General features: G+C 32.4%; 3 protein-coding genes across 4 annotated transcripts; 1 reads left to right on the top strand and 2 right to left on the bottom strand.

The window, feature by feature from the left end:
• Positions 1-209: 209 nt before the first annotated feature.
• LOC111402200 (polygalacturonase At1g48100-like) lies at positions 210-4,354 on the bottom strand. 2 transcript variants are annotated; one of them, XM_023030367.1, is made up of 7 exons: positions 3,748-4,354; positions 2,761-2,892; positions 2,331-2,558; positions 1,992-2,036; positions 1,694-1,901; positions 877-1,067; positions 210-744 (listed from the first exon to the last, which is right to left on the bottom strand). In XM_023030367.1, the coding sequence occupies exons 1-7, from the start codon at positions 4,111-4,113 to the stop codon at positions 682-684; spliced, it is 1,233 nt and encodes a 410-aa protein (XP_022886135.1). In that variant the 5' UTR covers positions 4,114-4,354; the 3' UTR covers positions 210-681. The 2 variants fall into 2 exon arrangements, with proteins under 2 accessions (XP_022886135.1, XP_022886126.1); XM_023030358.1 differs by having other exon boundaries at positions 210-754; positions 3,748-4,352.
• A 7,447-nt stretch (positions 4,355-11,801) lies between these two features.
• LOC111402189 lies at positions 11,802-12,838 on the top strand. Its single transcript, XM_023030346.1, has 4 exons — positions 11,802-11,967; positions 12,114-12,219; positions 12,403-12,480; positions 12,568-12,838. The coding sequence occupies exons 1-4, from the start codon at positions 11,893-11,895 to the stop codon at positions 12,606-12,608; spliced, it is 300 nt and encodes a 99-aa protein (XP_022886114.1). The 5' UTR covers positions 11,802-11,892; the 3' UTR covers positions 12,609-12,838.
• A 118-nt stretch (positions 12,839-12,956) lies between these two features.
• On the bottom strand, positions 12,957-14,709 carry LOC111402180 (axial regulator YABBY 4-like). Its single transcript, XM_023030335.1, has 7 exons — positions 14,593-14,709; positions 14,428-14,499; positions 14,193-14,337; positions 14,049-14,097; positions 13,859-13,934; positions 13,676-13,765; positions 12,957-13,152 (listed from the first exon to the last, which is right to left on the bottom strand). The coding sequence occupies exons 1-7, from the start codon at positions 14,671-14,673 to the stop codon at positions 13,102-13,104; spliced, it is 564 nt and encodes a 187-aa protein (XP_022886103.1). The 5' UTR covers positions 14,674-14,709; the 3' UTR covers positions 12,957-13,101.
• Positions 14,710-16,993: the final 2,284 nt, after the last annotated feature.

Genomic DNA, 16,993 nt, shown 5'->3' with positions numbered 1-16,993 from the left:
TCGTTTTTGCTGAAATTTTGTTGTGTTTTCCACCAATAGAAAAGCCTAAGTATCTTGTTATATCATTTTCTAAATCATTTTGAAAAGATTGTTTCTTTATCTCATGTCCATTACCAGATGTATTTGATCCTGAATTAAGCATGGGATCTTCATACCTTAGTATGAAATGTTTGGCAGCTAATAATGTTGGTTATATACTCGTAAAAAGAAAACTCATAATCTTAGTAATGGATTTGTTGTATAATCTGATATATACTACGAAAATATTCTTCAATATTTCACTAAGCAATGGTGTGAAAGGGGTCAGCATAACCATGCCAACCGCACAAATGAATACACCATATATAATATACCTTGACCATACTCAACATGAATCAGTATCTTTGTGAATCTTGTTTCTCAATGGCTTTCCCTGTAAACATTGAATGGGAGGGACAGTAGGAGAATAGAGCTCTCCGAAAGTCTGCCAACAGTACGGGTCATACATATGGTAGTGTTCTTGCAGTGGCTTCAACTGTATGCCAGTAAGGGTCACCCCCGTGCATGGCATGCTATCACTACACGCAAAGTGCACTGGTTTTACTGTGTATGTTCCTCTTATATTTGCATAATTAATCCCTGATAGAGCCACAGCGGATGTTTGATTACTGCATTTTCTTTTATCACAATAGAATTGATCAATTACAATTGGAAGTTGGACTTCAGAAACTTGAATGTTTGAAAATTGCACTCCTTGCACAGAACCTGAACCTCCCTAAGAAAGCAACATTGGTATTAACAAAAAGGTATGTCCAAATCTATTAGTTGATAACTTATGGAACTGAAGAATTGTGAATGGGTGTTTCAATTAGGGTGATTTGCAGATAATATGTTTACCTGCCATGTCTTTATCCTGACACCATTCATGGTATTATGCATATTGATGTCTCGGACAGTGATATTTGAGACACAAGCTTTGGTGTTGTCTTTTCCTAGCCCTCCAATGCTGATTCCATGTCCCGGTCCACAATTAACATTATGTATGTATACATTTGTGCATCCAGTTTGTATTGATACACAGTCATCCCCTGCACATAATATAAAATGTTAAATGGATTCCAAACTTGATGTTTAAGTGCTTATTTATCTCACTAGTCAACGCTGCTCTGATTGGTTTAATAGTGTTTACTGCTGCTTTAGAGAATCACTGGAAAAATGGTTTTAGTTTTGATAGACGACTACTGGAAGTTGATGAATTATAGGACAAAAGAAATTTGTCCCCACCACATTGCGTTTCACAAGCAGTTCTTCTGAGATCTGTCTTTCACCATTTAGGACATGACAAGGATGAGCTTGTGGCCAACAGATGTGTGCAACAAATTAACAGTGGATGTGTCAAAATGTAATTTGCTTGATTTTGATGGATGTGGTTAATATAGGTAGGATAAGATTGCAGCACAGGTTCAGAATTTGGTTTAATTCCTTGCTAAATTGGATGCTTTTACGTGTCACAATTTGAATACCACAGCCAAAACTTTGTCCTATGCATCCCAATTATTTCAATATATAATCTATAGTGTTTATGTAATACCATCAAGCACAATGGCACATTATATTTCTTGATTCTTCAATCTTGGGACTTCAGAATTATAAAAGCAATTTTTTCTGTCAAACTGGAGAAGGGAAAAGGATGAATTTCTAAATAGTTATTTACCACAAGCAAGGTTGGAACTTCGGATAAGCACGTCTTTGGAGTTTTGCAGGTGAATTCCATCTGTATTCGGGCTGTCACCAGGAGATGAGACGCTAAAATTGTACACTGACACCCCAACGCAATTATCGAATTTGAGGTGGCATTGAGGACTGTTTTGAATTGTGATGCCAGTGACTGTCGCATTAAAACTCCCATAGAATCTTAGTGCCTGGTGTTGCAAGAATAGTTATTATACTCTTTTAATTAGTAAGACCAGAAAATGCATTTTGATGTTTTGATAGCTTGAAGTGATACTCACTGTCGGCTTAATGCTTGGCATTTTCCCGCCAAGTGAGCCTCTCAACTGCCACATGAACTTTATAAGGTAAGTCAGGTAATGGAGAAGCTATTGTTGTGAGCATATTTGGCTAAGCTTAAAAAAAGATACTTATCATAAGTACCTTTTTTCTTACTTAAATTCCTTTTATGTTAAAAAGTTCACATATTTTGAAAGTGATCTTACTGTCTAAATAAGTAACTTATTTTCAATTTTGATGAATTAAGAAAATATTAACTATATAACTTGTTTATTTATAAGTAGACTTTTTCAGCTTAGCCAAATATGCTCAAGGGAATGAGAGGTAGGAGAAAATGTTACAGGAATTGGAGGTTTTTCTGTGACTGTTCTGTTTATTGGAACAATTAATTTTGATTCATCATCTATAGGATCATCATAGGGGGAATCTTGCCACCAAACAGCACCGCTCCCATCGATCGTGCCACTTCCCTTGATTGTAATTCCTACAAGTTTTGTGAATTCAAGCCATTGTAGAAGACCTGAACCCCAAGCTTTTGAGCTTGTTGGAGCAACAATTTTTCCATCTAACTGCAGATGAATAAATTTACAAGCCTCAATAAATTTTGTTGTCTCTGATCACATTTTACTTAGTCTCAATGCTCAGTACAATGTTATTTTGCCAATATTCATCAGTTTTGCACATGCAGATTTCTTAATAATCAAGAAAAAATTCATATTATTAACAAACTAAATTCATAGATTTCTGCAGTTAAAAACTGTGTGTACTTACCTGGAAAACAATATTGTGTTGACAGTATGGACCAGAGAATGAAATGGGTCCCACAAGGAATATATATCCTGATGGTACATTAATTGTTGAAGCCTCCACTTTACAAGCAGTTGCCCATGTAGCTTGGAATGCCTGCAGTTCTCCACAGCCATTGAATATCATTGTCAGTTGGAATATTTTATCTTGATTTTTATTCACAGCTGATAATTGGAGAAAGGAAAATAAAACAAAAAGTAAATTCAGAAATTTGATCTTATATATCCCATAAGTTAATTGATTTTATGGTGTCAAACAATGCTCTAATTATTTATTTATTTGATTAAGTAGGGAATATTTAGTATTTAGAGCTGTACAGTTGTTAATTTGTCTAGGACTGTTTGTTTTTATTAGTGGAATCAGGAATAAACTTCCTTAACAAGAATCATTTGGGTGGACCAAATGATTTTTTTTGTCCAATCCTCTTGGCAGTTTGGTTGTCCCTCCTTACTTGTGTGCTTTCTTTTGTTGAGTTGCTAAATTTTATGGACTATAAGGCATTTAATATTTAAAAAATGGTTTTTCCCCAAATTTATTTGAAATGGAGGCTGGTTTTCTGCAATTGTAATTCCTCCAGTTGCTTTAGAATCTTGAAAATTGGGACATGTTTTTTTATGATTTTAATCCTCTATGAAATCTAAGTTCAATGCCACGAATCCCGTTACATGGATTGTAGGATTTTTACTGTATGGATACAGGGGAATTTGTAGCAAGTTGCATTAGCCGAATTCTGAAAACTTTATAGAAAGAAAAATAAGAATTGTACAAATTTATGAGGAAATAAAACTTTGGAGTTACCAATGTTGTCCTGTATCTTGTCCAGTTTGTTAATGTCAGATAAAATTTAATAATTGCAGGGAACCAGAGGGAAAAGTTCAACCAAGTACAAAAAAAGGGATTGTTGCAAGTTTCCTACTGTTAGCTCATGACTTGAGTAGAAATTAGAGTTACCTTGGTATCATCTGACCTTCCATCCCCCTTGGCACCAAAATGCAGCACGTTAAAGACAGTGGAAGGAGGTGATTTGTCTACACCTTTCTCTGGCGGGGTTACTGGTGGAGCTTTTTTCGACCCTGAGCCTCGTGGTGGCAATGGCGGTGGTGATGGAACTTTCTGTTTGGACTTACCACCATTGCTGTTGTGGTGATTGCTCCCATGATTTTTCCCTTTCTTCTTGAATAGAGAATCCGAGGCTCTTCGATTTTTCCTCCAATGCCTGCCTACTCTTCTTGCACTGCAAATTTCAACATTGGAACTCCAAATAAGAAGAACAATGATAAGCATGAATGTGAGGCTTCTTAAACTAAAACCACCCATGTTTATTGTGTGGAGACAGAACGGTGGAGGATAATGGCTTGGTGGCGGTGGCGGTAGGGTGGTTGTGGTGGTGGGGGGGTGTTATGTTTTCTATGATGATAGCCAACAGAGGAACTGCATGGAGGTTTATATAACAAATATTACTTGAAAAGTTAGTGAAACTGTGCATGACATGAGGAAAGATTGGTGATGTTTCATTCTCCTTTATTAGTTGTTTTCCTTTCCTTTATGTGAATGAAATCATTAGATATCTACTACTTGTAAATTAGTATGGGTGGTATGTGCATGCCCATAGATTAAGTCCTTATTTGCCCCCCTTTTAAAATTCATTTTCAACCACAAATCGTATAAAAGATCTACAACTTTTATTAACTCTTTAACTGCACATTTCATTGACTTTTATCAAAAGTTATAATAAATCTAATTATTTTCAAAACCCAGCAGGGGATAAGTAGACTTCTCAGTTGTCCTTGAACAAAGATATATACACTATCAAATAATATATGATTATTTTTTTTTAAAATTTATTTCTATCGTATTCAATCATTGGCCATTTACAACAATATGTAAAGTGAACAATTAATGAATTGGCTTGAATGTGAGACGGGGTATCAAAAATATAACTATGTTCATGTTTGGTGAGAAATAAAATTAGATTTTTAATAGATTTTGATAAAAGTTGATAATATTTATGGTTGAAAAGTTATGGATCCATGATATATGTTATTAAAATTAATTGTTGATTTTGACTAGAATTAAAATTTTACCAAATATGAACTAAAAATATATATATATATATACACACACTATAGTTAATAGTTATTATCATAATGCAAAAGCCAAAAAGACACGTGAGTGGGTCTATAAATTGTCAAGACGCAAGAGCAGTGACTACAACAGGTCGATTATGGTCACATGCAACATTCACGGGTTTTACTTTTGTACTTATCTTCTAAACCAGCAGCGGAAACTTGAGAGTCAAATCCCACTTAGATTTATTCTCTCTCTCTCTCTCTTCCCTTTTTTCCCCAATTTTCTTGGGTATATCGATCACATAGCTTTTTTTGTGAAACTCGATTAAGGGAATGATCATTGTTGCTTCTTCTATCTCAGATCAGTGTGGAAGCTGGGACTCGAATTCAGTAAATACCTAATTTCTGATCCGAAAACAGAGCGACATCTTATTTGTTTTTACGATATGATAATAGTGGTCTTTTTCTTAAATATAATTGGTACAGATAGAATTACACGCTAACATAGTTCAATTTTGTTTATATTATTCCATGTTAAAAACAAATAAAAATTTAGTTCTCCGAGGACACGTGTTCAATTTTTTTAATGATATATTAGAAGTATAAATAATCAAATCTATAATAGTTTTTTAATAATTTATTTGTCATTTGGATTGGCCTTCATTTTGACCACTATCAATGAATATAATTCAGATACTTGGACGTTAGAGAATTTTGTACATGCTCGTGAACAATCGTTTGGTTATGGTCCCTTTTGTCCCACAAAATTATGACATCACAATTTTTTTTTTTTTTTAATCACTTTATGAAAATGATTGGCATGCTTGGTAGGATTATAATTAAGTATTGCTAATCTATTTACTTTATCAAAAGTGTATCATAAATAGAGAATACATGATTATGAATTTTAGTAATACGCTTGTTCTTAATTCTTGAGACAAATCTTTACTGGTCGAGGATGACATTATATGTCAAGAGATTTATCTTTTCAATTTGTGTCGACTTCTGATATAAGTCTTGTATAGGGGCATATTGTTATGACTAGAACTCACAATGTAGATTGCCTTTTAATTAACACCTTTTATTTGGCTTATAGTGTAGTTCCAAGGGGCGTAGGCCTTCCAAAAGGTAATGAAGGCGTATAAAGATATCCTCGAGCCAGATGGAGTTTGCTCCTGTAGTCCGAGTGTAGAAGAGAGCTTGACTATAAGACCATCCATCGAACATGCACAAAAGTCGACCTCAGTTATCTAACAACAAATTAAATTATTCCAAATGGTGATAATTAAATTACGAAAAGTAAAATTAAAACAAGCACATTTGTGTTATTAGTGATCTTTATTCACCTCAAATCATTTCATTGGTAATACACTTACAAAAATTGGTCAATAATCCTAGATAAATGTGATCGGATCAATAATTATTTAAAAGTATGAAAAAGTAATAATTTAAAAATAAAAATAAAAAATTACTTGAAAATAACTTTTACTTCTAAAACTCTCCAATTCAACCATTTTCACTGTTTCCAAGTATCACATTTAGCTTCCAAAAGGTTAATTACGCCATTAAAGTTTTGAGTAATTAATAGTCATAGACGTTATTTTCTGACAGTAATAGTTAGTCAAATTTTTAATATTTACAAAAATTGTTATTGATGAAAAAAAAATATTGAGGTTAAATCCTACACGACACTATAAATGTAAATGTGTCACCAAATGACATTATTCATTACCATAAGTTAGCAAAGTCATTATTAAAGTAAAAGAGCATGTGTTTGCCGTGCAATATAAGCCGAAAAGATGGATTATTTTTTCATTTGAACATGTTTAATTCCTAATTTTGTTGACTTAATGTATAAATGATGTCGTTTTTTTGAATGACTATCACAGTAAAAAAATAACTTCAATAACTATTGACACGATTAATCGAAATTTCAATGCCCATTACCAAAGGGATACATATAATATTATCATTTCCATTATACTGTTGTTGAGCATGTGAAATTTCAGTTGAGGGATACATATAATATTATCATTTCCATTATATTGGTGATTTTAGGACAACAAATTTCTTGTCATTTTTTTGTCTGTATGTATGAGTACATGTAGTGCTTCACCAATACAAGAATCCATAAAGAATTCACGGATTTCTTTTGCTTTGAGGACCAAACCAAATATTATTATTTTATATCTCCTACATTACCAATAGTGCAGGCTATGTTGCACATGAAACCCTAATCAAGACATTATTGTACAACGTTGACAGATATCCTATGTAGTCACGTATATAATAGGTTAATGTTGTTACATACTTTAATGTTTGTATACTTAGGTAGAATGTTTTAGAATCGTTCATCTTTGTGTATGACTGTTTTATGGATAATGAAGAGTGTTTATGTAACGTATTTAAGTGACGTGAGCTTTAGTATACTCCTGTATAGAGTTTGTGTGCGACATGTAATGTGTGTAATGCTATTGATTAAGTCTTAATTTCTAATTCGGCGATGAAAGATAAATATAAAAGCATAAGAAAATAAGTAAAGTGTACACAGATTTATAATGATTCACATTCAATACGAGTGTTATGTCCACTTATCCTACAAGTTTCAATATGGTAAAAAATATATATATATTCAGTTTTTCTCATGAGAAAGTTAGGGTTTCAAACTCCAACATTCGAATCAGTGCAATAATAGACTCACAAGTCTTTAACCTTAGAAAACGAAGGCACTTGTCATCTCCTCTTTTGACTTATTTTCAAAATAAATTCTTGGTATTGTTACCAAGAATTCACAATCAGCTATGTGACGCGTACTTCGAAATGAAAATTCATTAAATGATAAACTTAAAATAACCGTCCAAAGATTACAACTTAAAACGAGTTTAATAATATTCATTCCCACTAATGTACGTCAATGTCAAATTCACTAAAAATATATTTGACTTTAATTGAGAATCGTCTAACATGAATATAAAGTATGATGATTTTCTGTATTACAAGTTGGATATTGTTATTTTTTAACAGAATTTGTGAGTTAAAAATTTGAGATTGTTAGTTGAATTTGTATATTTTAATTCTTGGTATCAGAGCCGACCCTAAACCAAAGCCACTAAGGCAATGGCTTAGGGCCTCCAAAGTCGGGGCTTCAAGCATTATTTTTACCTGTTTAGTTTAATATTTAAAGCCTTTCAATAATTCCTTTGTACAAACTCTTCATTTAAAATAAATATGCTATCTATTTAAATATTTAATATTGCTACGCTTGTAAAAAATTATGAAAGTCTAGAATCTCAAAATTTCTAGTGCCTACCTTGCTTGGTATTGATATAGAGTCAATGAGTCAATATAGATAATTCAATCATTTGAGAAACTATAAATTGGATCTAAGTAGTATTTAAGGTAAACATTACAAGGTTTTTGTATTTATGTTGTCTTTTAGGTTAATATATTTTACTAAATACACCTCGTCGAGCTCCATTTTCATCATCTCAATTTTGTTGCACTGTCGAAGCTCTTCTAAAAAAAGTTGTGGTGGAGGTGGTGGTGTTATACTAACGTTTGTCAACTAAGGACTTTAATGCACAAGCATGAATAGGTTGACAATTATGTATGTTCACATTTTTAGATGTTGAAGACTCGTATTCACACTTTTTTAAGGTTGGGAACTCCAATCTTAATTGTCCCTTTACTCTCGCCTAGCCCCCGACCTCGAATAAATATTCATTTAGTACAAATTTGACAGTAAGTTGATATACAATTTCCCAATAAGAAGAGACAATATATGTACAATTCCTTGAAGCTACTTAAAAGTCAACATGATGTTCCTTGGTCTACTGATCAAGATATTGGACATATCATCAAAGAAAATGTACCTATAATCACAGAAAGCCATTGGACGAATTCTTTAGCGTACTTGTCTCTCAAAATGAACTTCGATCTGGGATTGCGATTTGGCAATTTTTTATTGGTTATTCTAAAGAGGTAATTAGGTCATGGGCCTTTCTTCTTCTTCATTTTTTTTTCTCTGAATTTTCATTATCACTAGATTTTTTTAACATTTTAAAATTACTAATTAATATTGCGCAATCACCTTTTTTAAACACTATTTATCTCAATTAATGTATAACATTCTAACCATTTTTCACTATTTATCTAGGATCTAATTTAATCTTACTGTCACGTCATCGGTGCTTAGGAGATCATTTCCCTATATATATTCACACGATAAACTCTTTTCTTTAATCATATCCTTCAATTTATTTATTTTGACACCAAATTAACTTATTTCACCTCTGTATGTTTTCATTCTCACCATTAATTTGATCAAATTTTGACACCGGATGTTAGTCTAATTTGTTAACCTGAATTGTGAAATCTTCAGGTTATTTATAGGCTATTTATGTCTCCCTTTAGATTTAGTTCATTGTTAATTAAGCCCTTTTGGCTTCCATTTTCTTTCTCATCTTTTTTCTCTCTCTTATTTTTAACCATACAACATTCCATAAAATAATATTACATGCAAATCAAAAACTTTTCATTCTTTTTCAACCACACATTTTTCAAAAAATAATTCTATTCCAATCATTAAAATTTGGATAGAATGGAGGCCAAACGGGGGCTTAATTTTATTTTATTATTATTTTTTAACAAAAATAGGACCCCCCAGGTTATTAATCAAGATTGATAATTAACCATTATTTTATTATTATTATTATTTTATTATTATTATTATTATTTTTTAGAATTTGAATTTCCCATCTTCCCTAATTGCGCCACAGCAATCCAGCAAATCTTGTAAAATCAAAGAAATCTATGTAATTTTATTTTATTTTTAAAGTAAAAATCAGAAGAGGTTAAAAAAGTAGTTTATATATGCGAAGAAGCTCTCTCAAGAATGTCATTCGTAACCTTTTCTTGTCCGCTTTGCACTGGAGCAGTGGTCCACTTTGTATAGTCATAACGGGAGCTGGGGGACCATGTACCCAATCGTGCTTTCAACTTAATTTATTTGAATAATTTTAATTTATGGTAGGTTAAATTTATTGCTGGATGCATGAGCATTTCGGGTTGATATGCACGTTTGGAAATGTTTATAAGGAGCTTTTAAGCAATTTCAACCAAGTTCTTGATACTGTTTACGAGATATTTTTTTATTTTATTTTTTGGTCCCAGAGATATGTTGGATTGTAATCTGCGTAAGAAGCAAAAAGAGTACATGGTTGAGAGGCCTTAAGAGTACATTATCGGTATTCTTCAAAATTCTTCCATTCCGTATTCAAAGTGGTACACTTTTATTTGTAACTAGTCATCGTGCATGCTACTTTTAGATTTCTACAAGTTACGTAAAATTGTTATTTTTCTATGAAATTGAAATATTCATTAGTCAACTATAGCTACTTTTTCCAATTCATAATCGAGGATCACGTCAATAAACATAGAAGCTTGCATCAGTTGATTACTATTAGTTGGGAAAAAAATAATTAAACAAATTATAATTTGTTGAGACATTTGCAATAATTTTGATCTTCATAGTGATAATACCAATGCTTTATATTAAATACATTTAAAACTTTACTTCACTAATGCTTCAATATTAGCTCTTAATAACTTGCCTTTTTTAATCTTCTAAATCTGTACAGCCTTCTTAACAAGTTTTCCTCTTCGACTTATTCTTCGTACTCAACTGATTGGCTTGCAAATCAAGGACTGAATCGTAAGATACATGGTTTGGTGACATTGAAACATTCGAATATGCAAAGTTAAAATATTGACATTTCTAGATTTGATCAATCGCTATTTAAAATAATACAATACAATGATTTTTCTTATCTGAATCACCACATATAATGATCGATTGTAATTCCATATTTATTGCTTTCAAATTATCGTTATATAGTCACTTACCCTTTCTGCTTATATTCTAATTTTGAGGGTGTTTGCTAAAGATTCAAATTAGATTTTTAGTAGATTTTAATAAAAGTTTTTGAAATATGTGATTAAAAAGTTATGGGACTCATAAAAGATGTACTTAATATTAATAGTTTGACTTTGACTTAGATTAAAATCAGATTTTAATCCGAACCAAACATGGGCAAATTATCTATAATACAGGATTCGGAATCTAACTCCATAAAGTCTGAGAGGATGGTGTTTTGCTTATAAAAAATCAAGTGAATACAAAAATAATTATGAAAGAGTTTCATTTTTTTTTTTCGCTTATCTTGTACATGGCTTCTTAAGCCTATTTATAGGCTTGTACAGCATTCTTACATTTTATAAAAACAAAGACTTGCGTACGTTATATATACTAACGAAAGACAATACATGATATAGATCAAGCACTTAGAACATTGTATTCTATAACTATGTGTTATTAAATTCAAAGTAATCAGGGTATTATTAGAATAGCCTAAATATTTCTTTAGATAGAGTCATCCATAAAATCCTTTCTCATTTCATGTGACTTTTGATATATTAAAGAAATGATAGTTCCTTTTCCAAATGACTAAAGAAGTACAATCATTCAAATATTTGTCACTTTTAGAAGTGTAAAAATGTGTTGAACTAAAACCTAAGCATGCCGGCTCGGTGAAGCCCCGCCCGCTGGGGCGCACTATTTCCCATTCAACAAAGGCTATTTAGGTACCTCATTAGGGGACCAGTGCTCCATTTAATATCACCATGAAGAATGTGGGACCAAAGAAATGCAGAATTAGATTGTTTGTTCAATGATGATAGGCTTGGCCTTAGCCACGAGCGTCAAAACTAATCCTTAGAAACATCTATCGGACCCGACATCCTTAATTCTCTTATCTTTTTTAAAGATGAGGCCAATCTCTTGTTTGGATTTCTTGTGCTTTTTTGGCCCTTCACTTAGATATCTGTGGATAACAATTCCTATACCATCCACCCCTACATATTCCAAAAATTATTGGTTCTAAATATCTTTTAACTTTTCATCATTTGTTTGCATTCATTATCTTAATTTTCTATTCTTAAAACTTTCTTACAACACAAAATCCTAGTTATGTACGAGAAAACAGAGATGTACCAGCACTCTTTTCCCTGTTTGCATTGCCACCCTCATTCTTACATCAGAATGGTACCAATATATCTTCATGTTCTATGGATTTTACCATTCTTTATTTGTCTCTATAGTTCTTGATTATTAATTCATTTATAATAATATGTTAAATAAATCTTGATCATGAATACTCTTGGGTGCATTTATTTGTAAATTTAATACAGGTACAAAATCTCATTGAGAGGTGCTTGTTACTTCGTATGGATCAAGACCAATGCATCAAGGCATTAGCAGAATATGCAAGAATTCGGCCCGTCGTAACACTCACAGGTATAACACTTCTTAGTTTCACTTTAGCTCTTAGTAAATTGTAACGTTAGTGATAATCATCGTCCTCGCGATGATTTGCCCAAAAAAATGTGCGCAAGGACATGCTCATATATTTTTCTCATGCGTGTTCTCATTCGCCCTACGATCATTTCTACCGACTTCTAATGATGGATTCATATGCAGTGTGGAGAGAACTGCTAAAGGAGAACAAAGATTTCTTTCAAACCTATTTCCATTCTATATCTCGAAGACCATTCACAAGTAAGCCTCCATAATACAATTAAGTAGTAATTTATAGTTTCTTGCTTGGCTTTAGCTTTTTATGACGTTCTTAATTTGAATTTTCAGGTAGATATAAGGCATCAAGGTTTGGAAGAAGAAACAGATGAAATCATCAAAAAGAAGAATAAGAAAATTTTCCTGAAAAAAAAAAGGTGTCAGCATTAGCAATATAATTATTATTAGGGTTCTTAGATATTTGGTAGTACTTGAGTTATACCCTTAACTTAAAGGGGATATATATGTGTGATGTATATAAAAAGTTTAGGTCAAGAATAAGAGTTGATCGCAAGTTTTATTCGACTAGGCAAAAATATATTTAGATTTCCAAGATTTGACATATTTTCTTCATGGCATATTTGATTTGTTACGAACAATACGGTATAACAGAATAATTGACAAATATTTCACGCATTATTCTTCTTTAATCCTAATCAATCATGTCAAGTTCAGCGACAGAAATGCATTTGCGACTAGCATTCAATAGAATAAAGTTTGAAAACAAATCAAGAGGTTGAACTTAGCACAAACACTGCGTACTTGAAAATGAAAATGACTGAAATTAAACCCTAATATAATGCTCTGAAGAATACACCTCTCCCTTCAATAAAAGGGTGTTTTTGCACCAAGAAAACTGTTTCCTTCTGAGGCCACCTGAAATTAAGTTTATAGCAAAAGAGAACAGTAAAGCAAACTCAAAATTCAGCAGCCCAAGTAAATTAAATTAAAATTTACGCCAAATTAAGCTAAAAGTTAATCAAATTCTACTGTATTTTGACATTCCTTTTATGGTAACATGATAAAAATATTGACATCTGGTAGTTGAAATTGTAGTAAGTGTTGAGCTGTGGAATCAATGTGACATCAATACTATGAAAATAACCTCTCCGGTGCCATCCTATGATTTTGATTTTCTTATATTTCGCTTAAGATTGTTGGAAATAAGAATCAGCACTTGCTTTTATACGTCCCAACTATGCAGACCGAAAATCTATATTCCCACAGTACCAGTAAGACCCTAAATTACATTGCATCTTTGACGATCTAACCCAATAATTGAAGTGAATATAGTATTTTAACATTTCTTGGTTTGATCTAGGCGTAGCAATGAACGAAATTGGGTGATAAAAAAGAATTTATATAGTCGATATTTTGTGAGCTATTAGGGAATAATTACCTCTTTAGCATCTGAGTACTTAGCCATCTTTCTCTCCCCTTCTCCATAGCCATCTCCTCCATTGTATTGTCTTTGTGGGAAATGTGCCCACTAAAATGATTTAACATAGAAAATTTCCGTTGGATTCTCTTCAATATAGAAATTTTTTGGAGATAGTTAAATTCTTTAATCCCTAAAACTTACATTTTTAGCAGCGGTACTAAAAGCTTGCTTGTGAGTCATGCCAGGATATTCAGCCTTGAGTCTTCTGATTTCTTCTCTGATTATCGTAATTTAATGTTATTATACACTTTGTAAGGTGAATATCAGACCGTATGGTATTGGACAGTTTTACATAAGAAAAAAAGTTAAACGCATCTAGTGAAATTTTTACTTGATGAAATAATTATAAGCTGACGGAGCTCGCTGTCTCTTCTCAGGGGCTGTAAAAATATCAAATTAAAAAAAAATCAGATACGTTTCGAAGATTACAAATAAAGAGAATAATTAACGTGTTAAACAAGGTTGGTGAATTCACGTTTATTGATAACTTGATTAATCGGGCTCGAAATATTCTCCTCTTCTTCTTCGGACGAGAAACCGAGTGGTGGATTCTGCATTTTTATTGCTCTCTCATCCTTGTCCAGTTCTTGAGAAGAAACTTCTTGTTTTGGTGGCTGAACCTAAAAATAACAAGAGAAAATACAACATCGTGTATATTATACTATTTAATCATGTCAAATAATGGGCTTCTCATGAGAAACATGATTTACCAGTAAAAGGGTAGTGCAGTGTTCACATTTGACCGTCATCTCCATGGATAAGCTGTTGCATGGAACACTAACCTGAATTTTATTAATTACAAGCTAAAATTAGAACTCGAACTACGTATGAAAATTCAAAGAAACAAAGTTTATGTGAAGAGAAATATGATTTACCAGTAAAATGGTGGTGCAATATCCACATTTCACATAGCAAATTTGCTCTTGGTGATCGTAAAAATAATTGAAGGTTGACATATTTCGTCTAAGAGAAATGAAATCTTTTCTTTGGAGGAAGAGAATGATCAATTGATACGTTTTGACCAATGCAACTGGAAATTTATAGCAGGAGATACCATTAATTATAAATGAATCAATTTAATTTCATTTTAATTTTTATCTGCTGAAATTGAGAAAGACTAGAATCTATAATTTAAACACAATTTCATAGTTTGAAAAGGCTTAATCGAGGTACGTTTTATTTTGTCAGGACAAACTAATAAAATATTTAAAAATTAAAATGAATACAAAGTTTAACGATTGTGCAATCAATCAGTTTTTGACAAAGGTTTTCAATATCTTATTCACAATCAAGTTCATTACTTAGATTGAAATGTTTGATCGTCAAAATGTATTCAAATTTCACTTATAAGGTCAGTTGAAAGAATCCAGGGAGTTCAAAATCAGTGACGCCTCTTTGTTTCAACTGTAGTTTTCTCCCTATTTAATATCTCTCTGTCCCTATTTAATATCTCCCTGTGGAAAGTGAACGTTTTACTTATTTAGGGCTTATAGAACAGTGTCTGAACAAGGAAAGAAGGAATCTTAGGATTTTGTCTTTGATGAAAGTAAGAAATTATAATTGACTTATGCATTCATGCATGACAAATACTTACACTCCATAATTATTTTCTTCCGCATTCTTCTTTCAAATAATTCAGATGTCTTAATGCCCACAACCTACTTGCCTGCAACCAGAGTTCAGTCATCCACATGCCGTCATAATATATACATATGTATGTGTTTATATATGTATATAACTTGATCCCTGCATAACTAAAAGAAATATAGTCTATTGAGATAAATAACTAATAATGTATGTTCAATCGAGTTGAATGCTAGACACTAGAAGTGTTAGGGTTAGGTGGATTTGATCATTGAATAAATTTACTTTACTAGGAAACTCGACTACATCATATAGAGAACTTAACTGCAAGCCAAATAACCTTATTCGTAATGAAAAGATTGAGCTTATTCATTTTGGAAAGAAGCATTTCATTGTACTCCCATCTCCATACAAGTTACGNAACCTTATTCGTAATGAAAAGATTGAGCTTATTCATTTTGGAAAGAAGCATTTCATTGTACTCCCATCTCCATACAAGTTACGATTCACTTTTATTGTATCATGATTTATTTTTGTAACTAATAAAATATGCCATTTAGAGTGATTTATTTTTCTTTAAAAAAGAAGTATATCGAGTAAGAAAAATATAGTTAAAAAGACTAACTATACCCTTGTCTAAATAGATGACTTTGATATGCCGCCAAAATTAATTTGGATCATAATTTACCCTAACCCACCGTCCAATTGGACAAGGGATTGGGCTTATAGTTAAATAAAGTGGAAATTAAGGCAAGACATATTTTTTTAACTTCCCAGTTCAAAAATAAGATTTTAAAGCTTTTTGTTCAAAATTCAGAAGATAATTCATCCTTTAAAATACTAATGATAATATTGTAAAATTAAATTAATTCACACTACTCTATCCTACCCCTACCCCAACTCGTTTTCATCCCAAACCCTAAAGTCACTTTCCATTCTCCTCTTCCTCTCCCTCTCCCTCTCCCTCTTTCCCTCTTCTCACTCTCTACCTGCTACGCACAGCAGTACCTCGCTGCTGCTACTCGAAGTTGCACAGTACCGCCTCGGAGTCCAGTTGTGAATAGCATCGCTGCGTACAGCGAGGGGGCGTTGTTGCTGCCCGAATCGATAGCTTTGCCTCGATACTTTTTTGGATTTTCTTTATTCAGTTGGTGAAGATGTTTTCAGTTGGTGCCATGGTGGATTGTGGTTGGGAAGGTACGTAGATGGTGGGATTAAGAGTGTTTTTGACCAATTAATTGAATATTTTGTGACGAATAAATAATAGGAAAAATTGCAGTCGAGGTATCAAATCTTTCGTTTATTAGCAGGTTTTGCTCAAACTTTTAGTTTGTACCATCCATGATATCAAACATTTCAAAAACTCGAAGTGGAAGTCCAAATGGATGAAAACTGTTAATATGATCGTTAGTTGATCAGAGATTTAACATTGACCATTATTTTGACTAATTTTAAAAAGATAAAATGGTAACTTTACATTTTTCAACAAAAAAATAATTACAATATATTAATAATTAAATCAAAACACAAAAATACTATTTATCTTCTTCTCCATTCACCCCCTACGCACCCACCACACACCACCAAACCATCCACACAAGCAACACCCACATATTCTTTATCTCCTTCAACCCACCCCCTTCTCTCACCTCACCCGACCACATTCAGCAATAACACCACCAACCCTAGTCA

This window comes from Olea europaea, chromosome 1, assembly GCF_002742605.1.
Source record: "Olea europaea var. sylvestris chromosome 1, O_europaea_v1, whole genome shotgun sequence".
Lineage (NCBI taxonomy): Eukaryota > Viridiplantae > Streptophyta > Magnoliopsida > Lamiales > Oleaceae > Olea > Olea europaea.
Note: the sequence above shows the minus strand (reverse complement) of the source record. Positions and strands in the feature narration are given on the sequence as shown.